The sequence below is a fragment of the Patiria miniata genome, unplaced genomic scaffold (assembly GCF_015706575.1).
Source record: "Patiria miniata isolate m_02_andy unplaced genomic scaffold, ASM1570657v1 HiC_scaffold_14, whole genome shotgun sequence".
Classification (NCBI taxonomy): Eukaryota; Metazoa; Echinodermata; class Asteroidea; order Valvatida; family Asterinidae; genus Patiria; species Patiria miniata.
The window spans coordinates 10,647,779-10,670,441 of record NW_024037052.1 but is presented as its reverse complement, the minus strand read 5'-3'; the positions used below and the strand labels follow the sequence as shown (position 1 = coordinate 10,670,441).

Here is a 22,663-nt window from a genome sequence, read left to right as displayed (position 1 = left end):
CCTTTTTACCGCTCTTTAGGTTTTTCTGGTAGTCTGGTCTGTTTTTTGACAACCCGGAGCCCTTTTACCGCTCTTCAGGTATCCCCAGTCGTTTGATCTGCTCTTTAAACGACTCCCGGACTCATGGAACACTCTTTTTGTTCTCGAATTGGCCTTTAATCTTAGTTCATTTGGACTTTGTATGGCTTTTCTACTGAGTCTTGCACTATTTAAACACACTCCGAACTATTCAACCATGACAGACCCTGGCAAACCACGCCTTGCACCCAAACCTTTCCTTTAAATTACTTGTGTCCCGCTCTACAATGTATTTTTAGACCTCATAAAATTCGAACAGGACGACCCATGCATACACTCCTATCCACACCGACACTTATGGAATATCTCTTATAATACTTAATGCTCTGGGCTATGAAAAATAATTGTGTTCCATTTTCGATTCGGAAAGCTTTCTATCTATGGCGCATATACACGCTTTATTTTACAATAAATTATTGTAATTAATTTTTTTTTTTTTTAATATATAAACATTTTGCCTTATTACTGTCCATTAACATTAATATAACAATGATTATCAGTATATGCTAGCATATTATCCCAACTGCCACTACCAATATGATGATGGAAAGTATGGCTAATATTATTACTCTCATCATTTAATAATATTATTGTATGCACAATTCAAGGCTCTCCTCTACCTAAACTGCCCCAGAATCAAGACTAAATCTATGGACCCTGATGCGCAGTCCATCAAATATTATGAATATCTATTGAACTTTGAAAACTATGACGCTACATTCGTGAAATGTGTGTGGTTACCTGAGATGTCGTTGGAGCCGATGAAATCGGGTCCGGTTCACTGCTCGCCGCTGATGCAATCCCAGCTTCAGGCGGGGGCTGTGCTACGTCCACAGAGGCGATTTTTATTCTCTTGACCTTGGGTACTGCCGCATCAAGTGGCCCAGCATCAACCCTTTCCAACATCATCTCGATGTTACGCTTCTGACCTCCATTTGGAGCTAGCGCTAAAGCATGATCTTTCCAACTAGAACTCATATCTTTGAACTGACTCGGGTCGTCCCAACCGTCCTCTACTAAACACTCAAAACATCGGGCAGAGATTTTGTATCTCGAGCAGAGGCCACGAAAGATCTTTGAGCATGGCTCCCCTGCTGCACCGTACGCCTCCTCGCTTTCCTGGAAAGAGTGTCAAATCAGAACTCATCTAGTTAAACTGAAAGGGAGATAGATACCTTTACACCAACATGTGTATGTCTTCATGTTATTACTGGTGTGTGTTCTTCCTGTTAATATAACTGTCGTTATATTTATTTTTGCCATTGCCGTTATATATGTATTCATAACATAAATATCGTTATAAAACACTTCGTGAACACTTTTGTGTTTTTCCCCAAGAACTGCATCCTAGAGAACCTACTATGATTTCCGTAATTATTTAATTTAACCCTGCTTTACTTAAATCATCACTAAACTCCTTCAAATGCCCTTTAAAAGATCTGTGGTAATGTACATCAAATAGTGGGTCGGCTCACCTCTACAATATCGTATGCTTCGCTCATCATGGAAGGAGTAGAACTGTCTTATTTCAAACTGTATAGGCTACCTGCCCACTACAGAAGCACGCCTATTCTCAACGACTCAATGCTCACGTATCGCTCTGCACTATACGCTGTACGCCATGCATGGCATTTACAGGTTTCTATGAAAACAAAAACTTGAGCCCCACCTTTGTTCAAAGGCTAAAACCCGGATAGGCTGATTTACAACCAGGGCCTATATACCATGCCCGCTCGAGCGTGGCCCGCCAGCTCACACGTTGGTTTGCAATGCCCACTCCCGATCGACTTGACAGAGACGCCTTTGCGACAGCCATTACAATATTTTCTGCTTACATCTATGCTTGCGCTCACCCTGTCCGACTTTTAAATACTTAACCTTTGCAAAACAAAGGCCTACATCTGACTAAAATGAGCCTACCGCCATAGCTCTTCGTTCAAGGGTTTCCCTGTGCGCCATTTGACTATGATGGCGCTAAAGTAGATATCGCACTACCGGCATCCTTAAAATGAGGCCAATCCAAACCATACCTTCAAATCCACGAATTCAGGGATGTGGAATGCTATTGTGAAAAGAGAACCTCACCAACGTATAGTGTCCGTAAACTGAAAACCCTGATGCCCATTTCCATGCGTTTCGTATATGACTCGGAGACAGATCTATAGGACACCCAGCTGCGGTCCCGCCAGAATCGCGACTGATATAAAATCATTCGCCCTCTACGCTAGCAGCGATGCAAATAGTATTACTATATATACCTCATGAATATTCATCGTGCAGCCTTGGCATTTCATTTGTCCATTCCAGCAACTCAACTGTGTGAAAGTTTTTACTATTTCCCCGCCTCTCCGCATGCGCGCGTGACGCGCAAAAACTATGGAGGTACCGGTACTATCACACACCTGGGTCGCAACCTTAGATTTTGTTCCAGTGTAGTACAGTGTTTTCTTTTACCAACGACGCCTAAGCTATAGTCTGTGTAATAGAACACGGCGAATTCCGTGGTCACGCGCTTTGTATAATGTTACGTGATATGGGGCCGGTTGTTGTTGTATTACAATGGAGCTATTAAACACTCCATGGTATTACAAAGCACTGCATTCGAATTGACCAATCAAACCATTTAGTCCTGATTTGGGAATGAAATTACGTCACGATTTAGTAAAGTCAACTTCGATTGGCTTGTGCGCGGCTTGAATAAACTTGCACGTCAGGAGATGTCAGACGTTATACAGGATTTGGCTCCGTGGATAACGGGTGATACTCAGACTAGGGCTTTACATGCGTACCCTGGAGATCGCCGGTGAGGACATCCAATTGTTTGTGCCAGTCTAGTCCAAAATGATCCCATAGCACAGTGGGCGCTGCCTATCAAAATGGCGACCGGTGGTGTTCGCTTTGTAATTTCTAACGAGGAAGAACTGGATGAAATAATTAAAATAATGACACAATAACAATTTTCTATTCTGTTTGTCAATATTTCAGTTTTTTTCAAATACTGCAAAATCAAAAACATGGTTGAATGGACCAATGAAATATCGCAGCTGCCTGATGAATATTTATGAGGTATGGTTAAACAGAAAAGAGGCAATGATAGTTGCTCTCTACCTGTTCGACTGCAGTAAATTCAGTTTCAAAGACTTTATAGGGCTCTGACGATGAATACATCGGTATTTCAATAGTAAATTTCGCGTACGATTTATACTTTCTTATAACTATTCAAGTACAATTCACTCTTACTAAGTAAAATCATTCAAGTTTTGACGGTGATATTTCTTTTCATCTTAAATCACATTGATTTTCACATTGATTTCCAAGTTTCAATTTTGTTTAATTTAGATATTAATACATCTGAATTAGATGTCCTTAACTTTAAAACGTGTGTCAATACGCACGTGCTACTCGATTATTTCCGAAGAATGAAGGGACCAGACGATTTAGAATAAACATCACTCAAATTTTAGATTGAAAAAACTCTGACAAAATAAACCAATCTAGTCGAACTCTAGAGGAAACTCCATCTATTCGATTGAATGAGTTTCAATCACTAGCGTCTGTTTCAGGCGCTTGGAGCTAATGTTTACTCGAATACATGTGCATTTGTTTTCTTTGAAAACCGTCGTCTACGTTTTCACGAAGAGCCACATATGTCAACAAATACCTTTTTTATATCGATTTGTTCGCTGTTTGGATTTAAAACATTGTACTTAACCATTTTGACATTTTCTGTAAGCAAAACATCGTTAATTTCCAAATTACATTAATGATGCAAGGGACAGTAATCTCGATAATTGCATTGTGCGTTTTCACAAAGAGCCACATACATTTTTGCCCCTTGAACACGTTCAAAACCTATTGCACGGAAAGGCGTAAAAGCATGTCAACTGAAATTTTCGTTATATCTTTGTTACATTCTCAGCTTTGCGTGCGTACACACTCGCGCCTAACCTATGGAAAAGCACGTTGAACCGAAAGGGCCAAAATGTCACCGAAAATGTAGAAATCTTGAATTTTCGTTTTCACGAAGAGCCATATATCTTTACTCATAATGTTCACAAAATAACTACTGTATTAATTATAATCACTGTGATCACGTAACAATTCAGCTCTCATAGAATTATATGATGGTTTCAATACTGCACAAAGTTGTTGCAAAGTAGTATTTTTGGCAGTTTTAAAGTAGGAGAAACTTCTTTTGCGATTATCTCGAAAACGCTTTTTCTTAAAAATCCACATAATGTGGATCTTCGTGAAAACAGGGACGAAATGAGAGTACTCTCGCAATGTAAAATAGCAAAAACTCACTCAGTGCACTGAATGTAACAATATTGCTGGTAAATTCTGTATTAGTATAGTGCTTGCATCAAGTGCCATTAATTTTTAAATGAGCGCTAGATTTCTAACTTTGCCTACCTGACTTTAGAATCGTCAGAAGATGACAGCAAAACGCGTTGTTTGTAGTTCATTGGCGGAATGTTTTTATGAGATATTTCAGCCATCTTTATGAAGAGCAGTGCCTCTTTTTAAATTAAAATGTAACAAACATCATATTCTGGTTAAAGACATGTAATAAATAAAAGGTAAATGTAGGAACATACAATGTATGTAAACTGTGCATGAGTAACTGGAGAGGACGAGTGCAGCAGAGTAGTCTTTTCTTTTGAGGTAATCATTTGTTAACCCGTTGCTATGGTTACTTGCTCAAAGATCCAAGTTGATCGATACATTATGAGAACCATCTCCATAGAGGTACGAACACAAACGGGACAATACATCAATGCACTCACTCGTATACGCCACAACACTATGTCTGGTGGTTTGAATCAAGTTTATTGTTTCGGAACGTGCCCGGAGACGAGGAGTAATCGAGCGAGCCAGGAGCGTTGAAGACCGGTGGCTGTCAATATTACGACCAAGGTTCTAATAACATTGATTTATGCCATGGAGATACCTTCACTTGGAAATATTATGCTACGTGTTTCGCTGGAATTCCAACTATCACTTTGCGTTGACGTCAAAATGGAGGAGGTTTGGGTTTTGAGTCGCTCAAGTAGACAGGTACTTGTCACCTGTCTTTGGTAGGAGCATAAAATGCATGTAACTGTGCATGAGTAACTGGAGAGGACGAGTGCGGCAGAATAGCGTTTCCTTTGAGGTAATCATTTGTTAACCCGTTGCTATGGTTACTTGATCAAAGATGAAAGTTGGTCGATAAATCATAAGAACCATCGCTACAGCTAGAGGTATGAACAGAATCGGGACAATACATCATTGTACGTATTCGTATACGTCTCAACGTGATCAATATGTGTGGTGGTTTGAATCAGGTTTATTTGTTTCGGAACGTGCTCGGAGACGAGGAGTAATCGAGCGAGCCAGGAGCGTTGAAGACTGGTGGCTGTCAATATCACGACCAAGGTTCTAATAACAATTGATTGATGCCATGGAGATACCTTCACTGGGAAATATGCTACGTGTTTCGCTGGAATTCCAACTATCACTTTGCGTTGACGGCAAAATGGAGGAGGTTCGGGTTTTGAGTCACTCACGTAGACAGGTACTTGTCACTTGTCTTTGGTTTTATACTTTCTTTTTAAGCTTGCCCACGTCTCAAGGTACCTCTTGTGGTCATGCACTCTCACAGGAATTCAATGCTGCTGAAAATCGAGCACTAAGAAATGCCACAATTTGGTCGGGTAGAGTTGGTACTCTTGTCGGCTGTGTGAGCCGGTGCCACTCTTGGCAAGCTTGCAAATCAGTCAATTACTTCAAGAACAATCGCAGGTGTGATATGAACAATGTTACGGGAGTCAATGTGCCAAACAATTTGGTTGCAGACTACGGGAGCGTGTACTTCGATGGTCATGGAGGCACACCTGAGGTCTCCGTAGCGGCTTACAGCGATTGCCAGAGTTTACTGAAGGCAGGTTACAGCGTGAGCGGTATCTATACGATATTCCCTGCGGGATTCGCAGATGGTCTAAGGGTGTACTGCGACATGGAGACAGACGGTGGAGGCTGGCTTGTCATTCAGAGGCGTCAGGATGGCAGTGTCGACTTCTACCGCGGCTGGGCTGACTACCGCGTGGGCTTTGGGGACTTGGCTGGTGAGTTTTGGCTCGGAAACGACAACTTGCGCACCTTGAGTAATTCTACTGGATCTTGGGACCTTCGAATCGATTTGGAGGACTGGGATGGCAACACGGCCTGGGCCGAGTACGGAGATTTCCGGATCTTAGGAGATGATTACAGTCTGAGTTTTGATTCGTACAATGCGGACAGTACGGCCGGAGACTCACTGACATTCCACAATCATTGGCCATTTTCAACGAGGGACAACGACAATGACTTGGTATCGATCATTAACTGCGCAGAGGACGTGCATGGAGCTTGGTGGTATGTGGCGTGTTCTCAGTCAAACCTGAACGGTTTGTATTTTAACTCATCATGGGAACAGAATGGAGATAGGCGAGGCATAACATGGGTTTTATGGAGGGGTGAACTTTATTCCTTGAACAAGTGCGATATGAAGACTCGATTAGCAATATGAGATTACTTAAACGCGTTATTTCACTTTGACCGTCAACCTAAAACGACGTGATATATATCCACATTCATTAACAACACCAAATTAAAACAAAAACGCGTAAAGCGTGTCTCCGAATTCACTGTTGTTACCACTTTGAATTTTTTTAGGGCATTAAACTTTAGTCAAGATGTGACATGAATGCAAATGCGAACAACCAGCAATTGAACATATTTTGTATGCTTATTATCACGATAAGCACTTAGCAAACAAGATTGTATCAGGTATTCAAACGTTTTTCCACTAATGCCAAAGTTCAGTTGCTTGAGCATGCATTACTCGAAAAACAGATTACTGCTATAGACACATTGATGGAGATGTGACTGAAACTTAATGAATCTGACTATTTTTTTTTATCGGACTTATTTGTTCAGTGTCAAAGCAAAACACTCTGAATTCTCTCAAATAGCGACCGGATTCAATAAGACAGTTATACCAAAATGCTGTGCAATATATATCGGTGGAATTCAACTACAAGCCGGGACATCGCTTTGGCAAAATCTCTTTACTCTGATGATTAGTTGAATGCGGTGTATAATGAATTCATTTTTTTTTTACGATTGATTAGTGAAATTACTAATCAACTATTGCTTTAAAATACTCATGTAACAACAGACTTTCGACGTATGAAAAGCGGCTTATAAAAAGCGACAGAGAACAAATATAGTGGCCAAAAAGGAGACCACTCTGGTGGAGAACCGACGAGTTGGAACTCTGAAGGACGGAGGTTCGACACCAGCCGTAACTGAACTAGAATAAAGGTTATTATTCATTTGTCTGTTTTGAGGTAAGGGTGGACGAGTTCATCCAAAAAAAACCAACATTTTTAGCTAAAACAAACTAACTTCAACTTCGTTAAATAGCTTTGTGTAGTTGAGCAAAAGAATAATGTTCTCCGAGGAATTTTATGAGCTTTTCAGAGTGTGGCTTTAGCCGTTTGTTTACTTAGACCGAGATATTTTTGAGCGCTCAGCGCAGGGTTTATTAGTAAGGGAATAAGTGTGTGTTCGGGAGGTATAATAACACTCTGTTTAAGACCGGTTGGAGTCTGGAAGGGTGATAATTACCCGAGGCGAAGCCGAGGGTTATTATCCCCCATCCAGACTCCAACCGGTCTTCGCCTCGGGTAATTATCACCCATCCAGACTCCAACCGGTCTTAAACAGAGTGTTTAATACCGACCGAACATACATTCCCATTCATAAATACCTTTTTGGTCAAACAAAAATAGTTTCCGTCCAAACATCAAAACAAGTCCAAACTAGACATTGCTAACCATTTTGCTCAACAAATTTGCTTCATGTTGCATCAAACACCCCGCTGACTACAATATGGATTGTCCCTCTAGTTCATGTTGCATCAAACACCACTCTGACTATAATATGGATTGTCCCTCTACAACTCCCTACCTTAAAAGGAGATTGGCGCGCGCGTCGCGCGTACTGAGCGATGGCGCGCAGAATGCACCTGGGCGTTGTGTTGTGAATTTAGGACAATAAAATACTGACTCACTGGTAGTATTGTGCATGCTTATGTACGAGAGTATTATGAACGTTCAACCAAAAAAATATATGTTTAATGATTAAAGGGAATATACATCATTTGCTTTTGCTGTAATTTTCAGAAATGGATGGAATTGGGGGGTTGGAAATATATAGCAAATATAGTTACACTGACTTTTTTGAGGTTTTGGGTTCGAAAATGCTATAAAAACCAAGAAAAACAATCATTTTCCTGTAGTATGGTTCCCTGACTCCATTTAAGAATAAACAGAGCAGTTTACATATATTGGGGAATTGTAAGGTCAGGGAACCAGTCTAGCTGGCTTGTACCCGTTCATAGGTGTGTAATCGATTGCAAACAAGTGTGATGGTCAACTGGGGCCAGTATTTGGGAAAAAACCATTTTTTTCCAACGCTGATCGGCCGATCAGCGTTGGAAATTGATACAAAAATACCAGTTTTCTTGAAAATGACAGTATGCAGGTGCCATGATTTTACAGGATGCTTTACACTGTCATTCACTAACAGTCCAGCAAGGTATTTCAAAATGATTTGGTAGTTTTATTTTTTGATGTTTGCAAATGTTGTATTTTCCCTTTAATGTAAACGATTAACATTAATTCATAAACACCTAAGACAGTTTAGCCATTCCTAGTGGTCGAAAGCCCGTCACGTGGCCGGTCTTAACGGATGGTAAAGACATGGCTAGCTGGTCTAAAACACTTTTCCAGTGTCACATGAAATTTCGACTCCTAAAAATCCTGTGCCTTTAATTGTTTTATTGGGTGAACATTCACAATCCTCATGTAGGCATGCGCAATACTACCAGTGAGTCAGTATTTTGTAGTCCTTAATTCACAACGAAACGCCCCAGGTGCATGCAATCTGCGCGACACCGCGCAGTACGCGCGACGTGAGCGCCAATCTCCATAAAAGGTCTTGTTTACATCTTATTTGCGAGCTGGACACTCCATTATTTAGCTAGAGGGATGTTCCAAAAACATGAAGTGAACTTGTTGAACAAAATCGGGGTTTTGTGACTGAAAATTTTAGATTTCTTGAACGAAAAGGTATTTATGAATGGGAATAAATATGTTGTTGGTCGGTATGAACTAGGCTTGGGTAATTATCAGCACCCAGACTCCAAGCGGTCTTAAACAGAGTAATTAAACCTACAAAACATCCCCTTAATAAGATGACAGCATCTCTTAGCTGGCTGTTACTTGCTTGCATAGATATAATGCTAACATTGCTATCACCTTTTGGAGGAAAATATATATATTTTTTTATATAAGGTTTTTAATTAAAAACTGTACAAGAGACGCTTGTAAATGCCAAACGCTATCTACTTGTAATTTTAAATGTTCGTTAATATTGTTGTGTCAACACTTACTTTTTATTAAGCCTCGATCGCTTTTGGACCACTCCCATTTAATAATATCGCTGGCAAAATTGTAATTAGATAATCGAATTTGTTTGGTTGGAAAGTAAAACAATATTGGTTGTGTTAAAATAAACTTCGTATATTAGTGGTAGTTACTGATTATGTAATTCGTAAAATTAGTCAAAGTTATTGTGAGGTTTGAAGCTATAATTTGATTTGAATGCGATGTACGGTGGCAAGGACCAAGGTTTGGTGTATTTTTTTTCTGAGGTGGTAGCTCATAAAATCAGCAATTGAGTCTGAAAAAATTATCATGTATCAATCTGATTGAGCACAGATTAGAAGTATTAACATTATTTGCACAATCTTGCACTTATAGAATCTGGTTCTCCGTGATTCGACAACATAATTTTATCTTGAATTAACGTACATTCAGCCCGAGTTTCAGATGATCGTTTGTAAATCTTCAAATTTGTTGTTGACGTTTTAAAACATATTTACTCATAACATAGTCCGTGTTCTCTTGTGTTAACTATTTTATATTTTAAAGTTGATTTAGTGCTGCATGCCAACAACTTTAAGTGATGCAGTTCGGTGATTCAGGAAAGAACGTTTCAGTTATATCGTAATGAATGGTAACCTTTACATATTGATTCAAGTGATCAACGTTCAGAAAGTTGTCTACGTTTTCAATTCTGCAAGGATATGAAGTAAACTTTATTTTCATTTTTGCGCGACAGGTTAAAAATATTGTTTTCTTTTTAGCGGCAGACAAAGCTGGTTTATTAATTTTGATATTTATAGAACTCTTCGATTGAGTAAGATTCGAATACTGAAAGATAATGCATGTAAAGCAAACTGTATCTTTTTAATTTTACATTTTAATGTGGTATCGAGCATGACTTATCACCAAGCCTGGATTGCTTTTGAACCACACCACTTAAACAATCTTGCTTGCAAAACTGAAATCAGAAATTTGACAAGTCAAGGGGTTAGTTTTGTCAGAAAGTCACTTCTGTTTTGGAATAGTAAAACTGGTACGTGACAGTTAATGATTAGGCAATTCGTCAACTTTCTTCGAAATTATGAACATGGTCGAAGGTATAATTTGTTTTGAATGCGATTAATGCTCGCAAGTACTGTTGTTTGGTGTTTATCTATGGCGGTAAATCGTACAGAAGATATAGAGTGAAAAAAATGTAATATATCAATCTAATTGTGCACGTTTTATAAGTCTAAATATTGTTCGCACTAGCCTTGCATTGTACATTGCTTTCGCGATTTTTTAAGATTAGCTTTGGCAAGATGGTAGTTTTGTAAAGGTTTTCTTACCTATTTTAATACTTGTATCACACAAATTACCAGAAACGAAATTCGATGACAACAATATTGATATGAATGACCAACACAATAAATAAAATAATTGCTTTATTCAAATCATTGCCCATCACCACAGAAGACGAGTTTACCGAATTTAGGACGAATCGGAATGCTTCCAACTGAAATATGCTGCATTTATTTTTACTAGATTTTGTTGATCAGACCAAATTTGGTTAACAAAATAGCTCATAGTTGAATAAGACAGTTGTACCAAAATGACGTGCAATAAATATCGATGAAAATCAACTTATTTATAAACTACAAACCAGGACATCGCTCGTGCAAAATCTCGAACGAACTTTTTAGTAACAGGTGTATCGTAATGTATGGTAACGTTTACAATGCTGCAAGGATATGAAGTAAACTTTATTTTCACTGGTTAAAACTATATTATTTGTTTGGGCGGCAGACAAAGCTGTTATATTAATTGTGATATTTAAACCCCCTTGAATGAGTTGCGATTTGAAAACTGTAAAATAATGCCTAAAAAGAGCAAACTATATCTAAATTTAATATGGTATTGAACATGACTTATCACCAAACCTCGATTGCTTTCAAACCAAACAACTTCAATATTCCTGCTTGCAAAACGGAAATTAGACATTTGACAAGTAAAGGGATTAGTTTTCTGGGAAGATTACTGCTGGTAAGAATTGCTTTAGATTGTAAAGTTTGTTGTTGGCTTGAATGCAACGTGCACTAGCAAGAGCAATTGGTGGTAGCTCATACAAAAGCTATGGCGTGAAAACAATGTCATGTGTAATTTTCATATTTTCATGTTTATGTGTAGTTCTTTTTTTGTTGTTGCTATAATTATTACCAAATTTAGTGGTTGTTAAAAATATTGTTCGACAAATTATTCAATGGGACTTCTTTTCTTAAGCTGCAGAGGAGATATCATTATGACTCAATCCTGTCACATTTTAGGTGAACGTTTGTGATTTCTCAAATTTTAGCTGACTTTTCAATTACTTAAAACAGATTCGGAGTTCTCTAGATCTTAGAAGTGTGATACGTGTTATAGCTTTTGAAGTTGATTCAGATAGTCACTCGCAGCGCGGGACATATGAAATTGTTAGTTTTTTTTCATCTGTTTGCCCTTTTCTTTTCGTTTTATCAATATCGAGGTTTTTTTCTAAGGCGGCAGAACGCTTTGCCCCAATCTATAACAAATTAGCGGAGGTTTCCTACTGACACTCGTTCAATTGGGCCATGTTTTGTCGTCTGTGACCTTGAAAAACGAACTCTCCGTGGCAAAATCTTGGTGGCGCAGTGCATTGTGAATCGCCCAAATTGAATCTTTAGCGGCAGTAGTGGGGCTATTAAAGTCAAATAGCTGATACAATGTTACTAAAGCATGAAACTTCTCATGTTGGTTCTTCACTAAACTCATCATTAAGACCTACATTATAAGATTATGGAGCAGTATCGAGACAGCCTAGTTCAAAATCGCTCATATTATCCCGGACTGGGAGCTTGAGTGCTGAAAAACATGCAAAATGATAGCATGAAGTCTCAAACAATTTCATTTGGCAAAAAAAGGTCCTCAGTATTTCACCAACCAAGTTTGAAGATTCAATTCATTTTTTTAAGGGATAATTGTCTTCAATATGTTGCACATTATGAGGAAATGTGTACAAATAGAGACTATAGGCCTACCAGACATGCCAGATGTTTCTCTTTTGTTGGCACAGTTGATTCAGCACTAGATACTGATGGGTTGTTGTACTGTTGTTTCAGGTGCAATGTAATTGTCTTATATTGCATGTTTTCAACAAGACTTACCACGCCCACTTGTGGTCAACATGCAAATTGAGGTCAAAGTAAACATAAGTACAGTACGTGTATGACTCCACCCCGCTAGTTTAGTTGAATAATACAAAAGCGTGTGATGTTACTACCCCTGTCATGCGAGCTTATAATCATTCCTGAATCCATGTCATCTCCCAAGTTTGGGCACAACCATATTTGGAAGTCCAGTTGGCTCCCAGATAAACTCAACCATAAAAGTATGTAACGAAAAGAAACAAAAACATTCCAGTTACGCTGGACATTTGCAGCAAGATGGTTAATATACAGTTATACCAATTGTCAATCTACTTTGAAGACAGTAGTCTCATCTCCTGATCATTCGAGTTGTCCTCCGAAGAAAAAGCCTCGCGTGGTTCCCGCCTCCTACAAGGTAAATACAAATCAAAATGTACAAGTTTTTAAGAGGAGCCAGATTTACCTTTTGCTTGTATAATGTTCAAGATTGCAAATTTCACTTAATGAAAAGACTTTTTAACTTACAATTGTCCAGAGTAATGTCAGTGGATATTACATTTTGAGTGAGAAAACTCGTGACTCAAATGTGTACGTTGCAGACAAATCTCAAGTCTGTGTCCAATATGAATATTCTTTCGGAAACGCACAGAATTGTGGGTTAGTCAAACTGAAGTGTCACGTGCGGAAATGAACGCTGTGTCATATGAAAATTAGACTCCAATGAAAATCGGTTTCCTTTTATACCCACTGGTTAAACCCCGCGTGTACGTGTGCACAATAAGCACTGGCTGTTGCAAGAATAAGTCTTGCATGAATGCAGGAAAGTCTTGCACTGAAGAAATCGATTAAAACGATCCCTGTCAGACCTTAAAAAGGCGACGCCGAAAAATGTGACTCCGAAAAATGCGACGCCGGTGGCACATAATATGGCAAAAACCTGTTGGCCAATTGTCGAGAAAAACAGACAAATCAGACCAACCGATCCGACCATCAAGTATTAAGTAATATGTAGAAGCTTCTGTCAGAGCTTATATCATAAAAGAGTCTTAAATTCACACTTCACCGGCTTAAATGACCTTTGTTTGAGGAAGTCATACGTTGTTTCCAATCACGGTGGTCCATTCTGACCTCGTTCTCCATAAATTGTCTCATGAGGGCGCTATCAGCCGCTATATACCGTCATTATTCGTTCGGCTTGTGCTTGTGGATAAAGGTATGCAAGATTTCAAGTCTGTGTTTATATTGACAAATACAATCGACTGCCGTTATAACGAGCTCGGTCATAACAAAATCCCGACTGTAACGAACACATTCTCCCAGTCCCGATCAATGTGTGTATATAACTATTGGGACATATTTGGTTATTACGTGCACGGACATAACGAGACTTCGACTGTTACGACGATTTTGGCCGACCCAATGCGAGGAAAAGCATTGTTCTCAACCCATTTACAACGACAGCTTTTCAGAACTACGGGCATTATATTGCAGCTTGTCAACGACAGACCTTTTGTCCCAAAACGGGTATATGCTCCCGTCTTCCAATTCAAGCAACACACTTCAGCTTCACCCATCAATGTACCTTTGTAAAGACTTCCACACAGCGTTATTTTCATCTCGCCGATCTGTATAAATAAATTCAATAGAACTGTGATAATCGCCGCAGTGGACGGCTGGTCTAGTCGCTAATCCCCCGCTGCGGTTTCCCTTAGCAGAACCAGGGTTTGAAGTTTGCTTACGACTGCGGTACCACGTTTCTAGATTATTAAAAACGGAAAATAGGGGCGCTCAGGAGATAAGTGTTGACATTGTAAGGACTAACCTATATAGTACTGCCTCCTTTTACGTTCTCAGTGTTTATGTGCAACCTACCCTTTTCCGCATCGAAACTCCCAGATGCCAAAAAGACACGTGATGATCAAAACAGCGAAAGAGGTACAAGCGATGGTCATAATCGAATAGCCGAACCCGTAATACTCTGTGATGACGCCCCCTAGCAACGGGCCCGTCAATGAGCTAATCGGATAAATCAAAATGTATTTGTGTCCATTTCTGGTGGTCATTCAAGAGATATACACTATCTTTAGTATGAAAGAAATTACTGTATTTGTGGGATGATACACATATTAAAGGGAAAATACAACATTTGCAAACATCAAAAAATAAAACTACCAAATCAATTTGAAATACCTTGCTGGACTGTTAGTGAATGACAGTGTAAAGCATCCTGTAAATTCATGGCACCTGGTATAGTGTCATTTTCAAGAAAAGTATTTAAAGGTATTTTTGTATCAATTTCCAACGCTGGTCGGCCGACCAGCGTTGGAAAAGACTGGCTTTATTTTCAAATACTGGCCCCAATTGACAATTGCACTTGTTTGCAATCGATTACACACCTATGAACGGGTACAAGCCAGCTAGACTGGTTCCCTGACCTTACAGTTCCCCAATGTATGTAAACTGCTCTGTTTCTTCTTATATGGAGTTAGGGAACCAGACTACGGGAAATTGATTGTTTTTCTTGGTTTTTATAGTATTTTCGGACCCAAAACCTCAAAAAAGTCAGTGTAACTATATTTTCTATATATTTCCAACCCCCCAATTCCATCCATTTCTGAAAATTACAGCAAAAGCAAATGATGTATATTCCCTTTAAAGGCCAATGGAAAAAGTATGTAACCAAATTATTGTATCAACTGTTCCTTTTTCTCATGTTTTGTTAATTTTACTTATACAGGTACTATGTAACTATGTTGGCAGCATGAAGAAGGAGGAGAAGGAGCATGTGGAGAACATGGTCGTATCTAAATAAAAAAATCTTTAGCAGAATGCATTCGGTGCACGAACTGTAGGTGGCACTATTTGGCCAAGTTGCAAAGGAAGTACACACTGCGCAAGCGGGATTTTTTGGCTCAAACTTTCGGCCAAACCGAGGCTGTGTAAGCTTTCACCATTGATTTACACTGGCGACTTTTCCCCCTTGCTTGGTAAATCCTTATCAGAAAAAAAAGAGAGCACGAGGACCTCGCTTTCAGGCATTCAGCAAACAGCGCCACCAACGGTGGCTTATTGACCCTCTTACCCGAGTGCGTACGCACTGTTCCAAAGGCCAGATATAACAGCAGTCAATCCTAATCCACTCGGTATGCCATACCACCTGTAGGATTGAGGTTATACATTGTATTAATCCAATCAATTGAAAACTTCTGTTTTCACAAGTACAATAGTGTAACTTCTGTACAAGCTTTACTGAGCTACTTGGACTTGTTATTCATCCTGGTGATTTTTTTAAACAAAAAACAGCAGCCTATATACATATATACATTAAACACAAAGTGAGCAAAAAAAAAGGCATTCCATATCTCTGAATTAAATATGCATATCATATGCATATCACTCTGAACGAGTGCATCATTTCTTTGACCAAGTCCAATTTGGTTTTAAGGACATTAAACACTGATGGCTGTTATTTCTGTTTTTGTTTTTGCTTTTTTTTTTAGAATGTTTTTTTTCAGCAGTTTTCTGTGCTTCAGTTATGTAGCAATAATGTGTTATTATAAACGGTTACAAGAGTTAAAAACAAACAGTGTAGTAATTGCACTTACTCTGCAGAACGTAACATGTCTACGAACGTTGGAGTAGCCAACATGGAAAACGTTGCGGCTGCGATGGGTATGGTAACGCCAGGAAGTACCCCAGTCCTGTAGGAGATACGTTTCAGGTGTGTAAACGTTTTCCGAGCTGTTCCGACTGATAATTATACAGGAACGTTCGCAAATGTGTTAAAACAGGAACGTTACTTAACGATCTGAAAACTCTTCCGCGTTTTGTGACTAACGTGTTTTGTTCGTAAAGGAAATAACTTTTTTTGGTTCATACTGCTGAAAACACCGAGTTTTCCCATATAAGAACGTTTGCTATAACGCACCAGTTCTGGACGGAACGCTGCGTGAGGCGTTTCGAGGTGTTCCTAACATTAACCGATTTTTGAAGGGTAAACTTACACAGGCAAGTGCAAAATCTGTGGTAGCCCTAACAGCAGAAACAGTCCCCCGCTGCTGGATGCACCTACTACAATCAGTGTTCTAGCGCATTTCTGACATGAGGAAATCAAAATTTTCAAATTAATTAACACAAAAAGTCCCAGTTTTAATATTGAGCTTTTTCTTATAATTTTTATTATTATTATCAGTATGAAGTTATATCCTTCAAATTAGGTTTTTGCCCTTCACCACTTATAATAGTTTATGCGGTACCCGCTGCTATGTACAGATCCAAACCAGCCAACCGATCCAGTTAGCTCGGTGGTCGAGTGGTAAGACATCTGCACTAGAAAGCAGGAGGTCGTGGGTTCGAGTCCCACCCGAGTCATTTTTTTCCAACTCTCACTGGGAGGTAACACACTGAATATACAGTGTTTAAACGTCGGTGAAGGGCAAAAACCTAATTTGATTGATATCACCCCAACGCAAAATTCCATCTAATTATAATAAGTTACATCCTGCTACAAAATAATCTCGAACATTTTGTGTCAAATTCGGAGCGATGCATTGTCTTTCCATTGTCATTGAAAGTAACGTCTTAGCACACACACACAAGCCCTGCCGATTAACGTTTGCTCTTACCTTTGCGTCCGCAATGGCACCCCAGATCACTGAGAATAAGCCGTAGCCCAAACCCAAGCTAACAAAGAGCAGACTTATCGCCATCACACTAAAATTAAGCTATCAAGAAGAAAGTGTTAATCAAATAAAATGTGTATAGAAAAAAATATCTTCAAAAGTATTTTACGGGAAACTTTCGAGTAGGGATGGACTCTTCCTGCCTGTTAATCAAACAGTGCGCATTGACCAATAAGATCACGACTTTTGTGGTCACGTGACAACATAAGCGCGGTTAAACTCGGTCACAAGGACAGACAATTTACACACACCGAAGGTGATATCATCAAAACTATGAATGGCCCATTTTAACGTTGCCACTTAAACAGACCTTGCATATCTTAATTAAAAAAAAATGTTATTTGAAGAAAATGTCAATTTTGTCTCCATTACCTCGTCCAGAAAAATTGCCAGAGTTGGCTGCAGGGACGCGTAGGCTGCAAAGCCAACAAAGTTGGCGAATAAAGCAATCCAGACGGCAGGTATGCTGAGCACTCGGCTCACAGAACCAGACTCCTCAGCCTCGTTCCCTGATCAGAAATGGTAAATAACATTGCACGGAGTCGGCAGGGAACAACAACCTGAATCTGGCGCCCAATTTGGTCTGGTACCCCCATGTACGATTAATGCAAATACAAATTTGGTGCTTTACGTGTTTTATTTAATCACTGATGTCCGGGGTTATAATCTGATGCTAACTGCAGCTTAACATTGATTGGTCATTTTTTTCAGCCAATGAGGGCGCTGTCTTCCCATTAGGGCGGTAAAACAACAGACGTGAATCCAAGATTGCTTGAGGTAAGTTTACACGGATTCGGGAATTGCATCTTCGCCCACGAGTTTGGCACCATTTTGTACCTCATATTTTATAGATCGTCAGTTGCAGCGCATCTATTGAGGTGTGTGGTTTTGTTCAACAGGGACACTACGCTTGAGTAAACCAAAACCTCAAAGATGGCCACTGAATGCAATCGCTCTATCAGCCTTTTTAATATCCACATTTTATTGGTTTTAAAGATTCAAACCTTGATTAGGCATCAAGAAGCAATTGACGACAACGGTCGACAGAACGATACCACCAAGGACGAAGAAAGGAATTCTAAATCCTGCAGCCTGGTAAGACAAATCAACAAAACCATTACACATGTGTTCATTGGGGTGTTTTTTTGTTTGTTTGTTTGTTTTGTTTGTTTGTTTGTGTTTGTTTGTTTGTTTGTTTGTTTGTTGACTCTGTATGCAAACAACAGAGGGCGCCTCACTCCCCTTACCGTATGTTGAGCAAGTTTGGACTCTGGGAAGACGTCGTTTTCTTGGTACAATAACACAATATCACATTTAATAAAAAGTTCAAGCACTTTGGCAACTTTACTTCAATCTAAAAATTTGTTCTTGGTTTCATCCAAGGCAAAAATAATGTCACGTGCAGTTCTTTTAACGTGCAGCTTCTTTCAATTGACTGGAAATTTAGGAGGTGGTATTTGTCTCTTCACTATTTTTTTATTATTTTTTTTTGTACAGAAAACAACTGCACTCATTGCGTTAACTCATTAACTCCGATTGCAATTTTTCCATACTTACGTGATACAGCAAGCCGCCTACTGCTGGCCCAATTGCAAAAGAACAGCCGACAGTCGTCTCAACCAGACTCTGTTGATTTAAGAAGGGGGCACCAATGTAAAAAGATAAGTTTACCTGAAGCTAAACAGGTGCTCTGAGGTGTAAACTCGCGTCCAGTGATTTGTGCTTTATTAATCAACTATAAGCATGCGCGGATCGCGTGCGAATGATTTACTCCAATCTAAAAGTCGTCACTTTTCTGCCGGAATACAAGTTTACGTTTGCCCCTTGCAGGACAGAATATTTCAATACACATACCTAAGACAGTTTATCCATTCCTATTGTTCGAGAGCCCGTCACATGGCCGATTTTAAACGTTTGATAAGGACTGGCTGGCTGGTCTTCAACACTTTTTCCAGTGTCACATGGAATTTGGACTCCTATGAAATCTGGTGCCTTTTGCCGTTTTATTGATTCAACGTTCACAATCCTCACGTAGGCATGCGCAATACCACCAGTGAGTCAGTATTTCATAGTACTCAATGCACAATTACTTGCACAGCTGCGTTCTGCGCCAAATCGCGCGCTACGCGCGACCTGCTCGCCAAACTCCATATAAGGAGGTTTTTTTTCTACGACTTGCGAGACTTGACACACCATAATACAGTAAAAGGGGTGTCCGAAAAACATGAAGTTAAAATGTTGAACAAAATCGTTGGACATTTATAATTTTGGACTTGTTTTGACTTTTGGACCGAAACGTTTTGATTTGTTGACCGATGCTGAAAATTACCCTAGACTTCGGCTCGGGTATAAATTATCAGCATCCAGAAACGAATTGGTCTTAAAAAAATAGTGTAAAAACGGCCAGGCATACTCATAAATGCACGCATTATTTCCTTTAATTAGTATGGTGGTCATTTTTCGGGTCATTGTGATCTGGAAAAGTGTCATTTTGACCCGGGAAACATGTCGTTTTTACCCGGAAAAGTATCAGGTCAAAATATGACTGGGATTCCGGGTCAAATCGGACGCGGGACCTTTCAAATGTAATATAATTGCCCATGAAATTAACTTTTTATACCACAGCCTTGCCAACATCGTCAGGGAATACAGAAGCTACGATGGCCGTTGATGCCGTCAGCACAGCAGCCGAGCCGAGCCCCTCTAAAATGCGAATGGCGAAACTGAACCCAGTGAAAGTAGCGATTGTGGGCATGTCGATAATAAACCTGTGTTAAAGCATAGGACAGAAAACGGTTAGTGCTCCCCCAGTTGTCAAAAGTTAAACTGTAGCCTAATGGGCCTTATTGAATTGAAAGTGAGGTAAAATCGTTGGAACCTGGGCAGAGAATTGAGAGCAGGAACATTACTAAATAATCCAAGTCTGCTTAACCATGCGAGCTGCGAAGCGTAAAGACTTACGCCGCGTAGCTGAGGTGCTCACGCGTGAGGCAGTTTTTATTTCGCGTATAAAATACTATTTTGTGGACACAATCCTTTCTCTAATGGTCTAAATATTATGAATGCAGGTCCTCCGAACCCACACAAGATTGAATCCCCTCCAGTAGGTCACTCACAGACATTGTGGCTGCACAGTCATGTACATAATTATACACTGCATGCACTGTGACCATTACATTGACTTGACCATTACATGTTGGATCGACCATTACATGTTGGATCCCCCAAAAAAGACGGACATGAAACAGTCGGGACAGCCTTTCTGTGGCTCTAGACAGCTGTCACTGGGCCAGCAGTAGAGGATGATTGATGACATTGTTGTGACGGCGGTATGTAAAGCACAGATAATTTTTTTGTGCACAAGTGAATGGGCTTTGGCTGGAGGCCCAACTTCCCCAGGGGCGGCTGACCCCCAAGTGAACTCCTACAAGAAAAGCGACCATACCATCTCAAACCACAAGGTTCACTTTAGAAATACAATGTACATGTAGTTTCAAGGGAATTGGGTGATAGCTTCATAAAAAAAAGTTAAGAAAAAAAAAAAGTGCCTAGCGCGTAAGCCCCTGCGCAGCCCGCAGGGTTAAACGAATAATTTACACTTCGTAATTTTACATATTCCCTAATGTTTTAAACAAGATTAAAAAAAAAATGAAAGTAAAATAAGGATGCATTAATAGTCTGGCGCCACCCCATTCAGCAGTTAACAATTCATGAAATACACTTAGGGAACATGACAAAAATGGCTACCTCGTGAATACGGTCCATGAAGCAAAAAAAAGAGGAGAGAACATGAAGAGATTGATGCTCACCCGAACAGAATGTTACAACCTCCCGTGAAAAATGAACCGGCGAGAAACACGAAACGGGCACCAACGATTGGTATCTAAGAAGCATATACATGTACATGTAATGTTAAAGTCAATGACTATTAGCAAAAAAAGAAAATGAGCCGGTAGAGGGCGCTAACAACCAAATAGCGCCATCTTTTGGCGAGTAGAGAACAGAGTTTTTGAAAGAAATGGTCGGTTTTATTTTTGTTCCTATAGACCTTTCTACGCTTGGTTGGCAAAATTACGGATGCAAAACTACGAAAGGTACAACACTGCAAAAACGAAGAAGAATTTTACAGAAAACCCAATTATTACTAGATTGTTAGAAATACAATATTGTCAACAAAGCGTCAACACAATTCCTACACATTCTTTTTTTACTGTGTATTGATGGCATTATGGGGACTTTTTTTAATATGTTGCCAAACACGGCTTCAATTAATGCGCTTGTGACAGCCAATATAAAATGGCGCCAATATTTACAAACAAAAGAAAGGTCTACTGTTAGCCCACATTCCTCATTCAAAGATGTTGTAGATTAAACACGAGATATTTTGCGTTCCCCTAAATAATGTCTTATTGAATTTTTAGACCAAACAGGGACTTACCATTTTGCCTATTAGGAGCGATCCTATGCCGTATGACAAGGAAAATACGCTGAACACCATCCCAATAACTGTCTGTGATATTCCCCTTTTCTTTGCCTGTTGCAAAGTGACAGGAAAACCATTTGATATAATGAATCCCTAAAAAGCGGATTTCATCCTTCAATCAACTACATGTATCTAAAAAAAATGTGTTATTGAAGCTTGCAGATTTTAACAGCAGTATGGAGGAATAAGCCATTTGCGAGTTAAATTTGAATAAAATCTGGTACGCTGAAGTCAAATGGTTTCCATATTTCAGTTTTCATTCAACCAGACCTTTGAAATAGGAAAAGTAAAAAAAAAACATTACATTTTCGGGAATTTCTGGCCGTAATGGCCCTTTAAATCGAGCGCAGTCGTACGTGCACGATAAGCGCCGGAGGAAGTAATCGAACGCCGGTGTCATTATGATAATCTGACTCAAATCAAAATCGGACTCCTTTTCCTTATTATTGGTAAATCCCTCGCACACGACAGGTCAGTCTAACATGATCCTAAAAAATCGTGTTATCCTACTTACGCAAGCGCAATACTACCATATTAGCAACCATCATACTACCAATTAGTAACCGGGACTAGATTGTAACAGGGTACTCGTCTGTTGTTTAAAGCTATAGACCATCATTTGTAATTAGTGCATTTTGTTCGTTTGAAGCAACAAAAGTGTTCAAAATCTAATGAAGGATACTAAACAACTTAGTTGATGAAGTTTCAGCTCAGCTTCAGCTTTATATTCCGAGAAAAACAGCATTCTAGGATCTCAATTTGAAATCAAAAAGTTGGTAAATCATGTTTCGAATTGTTTTT

At 39.4% G+C, this 22,663-nt stretch overlaps 3 protein-coding genes across 3 annotated transcripts; 1 reads left to right on the top strand and 2 right to left on the bottom strand.

Moving 5' to 3' along the window:
* Positions 1 to 531: 531 nt before the first annotated feature.
* Positions 532 to 1,662, bottom strand: LOC119721770. Its single transcript, XM_038191729.1, has 2 exons — positions 1,554 to 1,662; positions 532 to 1,197 (listed from the first exon to the last, which is right to left on the bottom strand). The coding sequence occupies exons 1-2, from the start codon at positions 1,581 to 1,583 to the stop codon at positions 793 to 795; spliced, it is 435 nt and encodes a 144-aa protein (XP_038047657.1). The 5' UTR covers positions 1,584 to 1,662; the 3' UTR covers positions 532 to 792.
* A 4,207-nt stretch (positions 1,663 to 5,869) lies between these two features.
* On the top strand, positions 5,870 to 6,628 carry LOC119721782 (ficolin-3-like). Its single transcript, XM_038191741.1, has one exon. The coding sequence runs from the start codon at positions 5,870 to 5,872 to the stop codon at positions 6,626 to 6,628; it is 759 nt and encodes a 252-aa protein (XP_038047669.1).
* Positions 6,629 to 12,155: 5,527 nt separating this feature from the next.
* LOC119721781 (MFS-type transporter SLC18B1-like) lies at positions 12,156 to 22,407 on the bottom strand. Its single transcript, XM_038191740.1, has 13 exons — positions 22,393 to 22,407; positions 21,818 to 21,913; positions 21,189 to 21,262; positions 20,000 to 20,147; positions 18,937 to 19,005; positions 18,384 to 18,471; positions 17,752 to 17,888; positions 17,323 to 17,421; positions 16,702 to 16,793; positions 16,303 to 16,398; positions 15,780 to 15,854; positions 14,570 to 14,713; positions 12,156 to 13,105 (listed from the first exon to the last, which is right to left on the bottom strand). Exons 1-13 carry the CDS (start codon positions 22,405 to 22,407, stop codon positions 13,027 to 13,029), a joined length of 1,212 nt encoding a protein of 403 aa, XP_038047668.1. The 3' UTR covers positions 12,156 to 13,026.
* Between the last annotated feature and the right edge of the window lie 256 nt (positions 22,408 to 22,663).

Bases quoted from the DNA above. Each gene is read 5' to 3' on its own strand.
- LOC119721770 (XM_038191729.1), bottom strand. From the start codon at position 1,583: ATGATGAGCGAAGCATACGATATTGTAGAG. The intron at 1,198-1,553 runs GTGAGCCGACCC...CACTCTTTCCAG, and splicing joins AAGCATACGATATTGTAGAG to GAAAGCGAGGAGGCGTACGG.
- LOC119721782 (XM_038191741.1), top strand. From the start codon at position 5,870: ATGAACAATGTTACGGGAGTCAATGTGCCAAACAATTTGGTTGCAGAC.
- LOC119721781 (XM_038191740.1), bottom strand. The intron at 16,399-16,701 runs GTAAGTTTACCC...TATCTCCTACAG, and splicing joins CAGATTTTGCACTTGCCTGT to GACTGGGGTACTTCCTGGCG. The intron at 14,714-15,779 runs GTAAGAGGGTCA...TTATCCGATTAG, and splicing joins AACAGTGCGTACGCACTCGG to CTCATTGACGGGCCCGTTGC.